Source organism: Urocitellus parryii, chromosome 6 (genome assembly GCF_045843805.1).
Source record: "Urocitellus parryii isolate mUroPar1 chromosome 6, mUroPar1.hap1, whole genome shotgun sequence".
NCBI classification, from domain to species: domain Eukaryota; kingdom Metazoa; phylum Chordata; class Mammalia; order Rodentia; family Sciuridae; genus Urocitellus; species Urocitellus parryii.
The window spans coordinates 78,897,669-78,900,199 of NC_135536.1; the positions used below are offsets into that span (position 1 = coordinate 78,897,669).

At 36.5% G+C, this 2,531-nt stretch overlaps 1 protein-coding gene across 1 annotated transcript; it reads right to left on the bottom strand.

Annotated features, from left to right (window-relative positions):
• Window positions 1-921: 921 nt before the first annotated feature.
• Window positions 922-1,890, bottom strand: LOC113199144 (olfactory receptor 4K15-like). The gene has a single exon (XM_026412029.2). The coding sequence runs from the start codon at window positions 1,885-1,887 to the stop codon at window positions 922-924; it is 966 nt and encodes a 321-aa protein (XP_026267814.2). The 5' UTR covers window positions 1,888-1,890.
• Window positions 1,891-2,531: the final 641 nt, after the last annotated feature.

Here is a 2,531-nt window from a genome sequence, read left to right on the forward strand (position 1 = left end):
AAGACATTCAGAGCCCAGCATTGTGGCAACATCCTAATGTGCTTCCAGATCCTAATGTTCATTGTTTTCTGCAGTAGCTGGCTTTGCATCTGCTATCCTTCAAATGAGTGTCCAGATATCATCACAGGGCCAGGTTGTGAGCATGTGTGAGGGGTCTTGTTCTATTTTTATGAATTTTTATTACAGCTTGTCTAAAGCTTCAAGCCCTGTACTTTGTAATTATTTTAGGAATTTAAAACTGCTTAACTGTGTATTTTGATGTCAAAATTGTTTGGGTGACAAAATGATGAGAATAAAAGTACCTGCGTCATATCTGACCTAATTTTATAAAGCTTCAAAAAATGTGATATGTTGTTCCTTAAGTTTTCTATGTAATGTTGAAAAAATAAAATAAAGATAAAATTTGAGAAATGTTACATTGTATTTTTGGAAATTTGTTCTTACAAGTTGAATTACACCTTGGATATTTTTTAATAGAGAGTGCCAATATTTTAAAAGGTATGGAAAAAAATAATAGTAATGGGATTGGTTTTGAGTTCTAGAACTAAATCTTATAGATGACCTGGAGTTTTTTAGGCCATAAAGGAAACAAAGAGCTCTTAGTTTAGCTAATATAAAAATGCAATGAAATTTTTGTGAAATTAATTTCAAACAATTAAATTGCATATTAGTTTGTGAAACATTCTGTCACTAACTTGAAACGGCACATATAAGCTAATTAACTTTGAAATTAATGCAAATATAAGAAAAATATGATGAGGAAATGCATAATTGCAAGTTTCTCTCTATACATTTTACAAAGTACACATATAACATTTACCATTTTAAACAAAGTAATGCTATAAAACAATGTTGTTCATAAGATAAAGGTAGTCTCTGTCTTGAATTTCTTCCTTTCTGCTCAGGGCAACCAATCAAATCCTACAAGAGCAGGTTCTGCAGGTGAGAGAGGGAAAGCAGCCTGGAATTTACAATCTGAGTCTTGAGTTTACTCATTGCTGATTTCACTTCTTTGTTTCTCAATGTGTAGATGATGGGGTTCAATATAGGTGTGAAAACTGTAGAGAACACAGAAAAGACTTTATCCACTGGAAAGTTGCTGAAAGGCCAGACATAGATGAATATGCAGGGTCCAAAGAAGAGGGTCACCACCGTGATGTGGGCAGTCAAAGTGCTGCGGGCCTTGGCCATGCCCCCTGAAGAATGGCGGCAAACAGTAACAAGGATGACCATGTAGGAGATTAGCAAGAGCAAGAAAGAAGTCACCCCCATAAGACCACTGTCCAAAAGCATCAGCACTTCAGGAATGTATGTGTCTGTACAGGCAAGCTTGATAACCAAAGTAAGGTCACAGTAATAACTATCCACTATGTTGGGGCCACAGAAGGGCAAATTTACAGTGAAAGCTAACTGACTCAAGGAATGTATAACTCCAATGACCCAAGAGCCTACCACCAAGCTTGTGCACTTGCACATGTTCATGATGACTGTGTAATGCAGAGGTTTGCATATGGCTACATACCTGTCATATGCCATGGCTACAAGGAGGACCATTTCACCACCAGCAAAGACATGGAGCAAAAATATCTGGGCCATGCAACCCTCAAAGTAGATGGTCTTGGGTTCATGAAGGAAATCATAGATCATCTTTGGGGTTGCATATGTGGCCAGAAGAACATCAAGAACAGAGAGATTACTAAGCATAATGTACATAGGTGTATGCAAGGCAGGTTCTGAAATCACTGTGACAACAATAAGAAAGTTTCCAAGGACAATGATGATATATAAGAAGTTAAAAAACACAAAGAAGAAACACTGGAGCTTCCAGGAACTAGAGAGTCCCAGCAATACAAACTCAGTGACCCTAGAATAATTGTGTTGATCCATGGTCTCAGGCTATAAGGGAAATTCCTACAAAGAGAAACATTAATGGGTTATTATGAATAACAAGAAGAGTAGACCACACCCCAAACTGTTCATCTCAATATTAATTTTAAATGTTCTACAATTATCCTGTTAGGAAGTACCTTTTCTGAGATTTTTATACTATGTTTTCCCCTCAAGTATTCTCATGAACAAAATATAACTTTGGTGTAAAACATAATGTATAAACAGCTCCACTATATAAATTTGTGGGTTAAGTCTGATGATAAACAAACAGCTTGTGGACATTGAAAAGAACTTAACTACAAGATACTAAGGGATCCAGATTGAAGGGATCCACTGTCTTTCTCACCCTGGTGTTTTACATTATCTACTCTGGAGGATCTATAAGGAGTTTCAATTCTTAGAAGAATTCTCAAGAGGCCATGTTTACGTATTTTATCTTTTGCCCTGTCCCTCCCCTGCCCCATTTCTCTTTCCTCTTGTCTATATCTGCTACTTAACCCCTGCAACCATACCATTAAGACTTTTTAATCCATGTTGTCTCTGACATTATGACAGTTGCTTTGGTTTTAAGTAAAGTCCCTTGCAAATAACATTGTAATATGTGAAATTAAATATACGGAGATGGCCAATATTTGGGTATA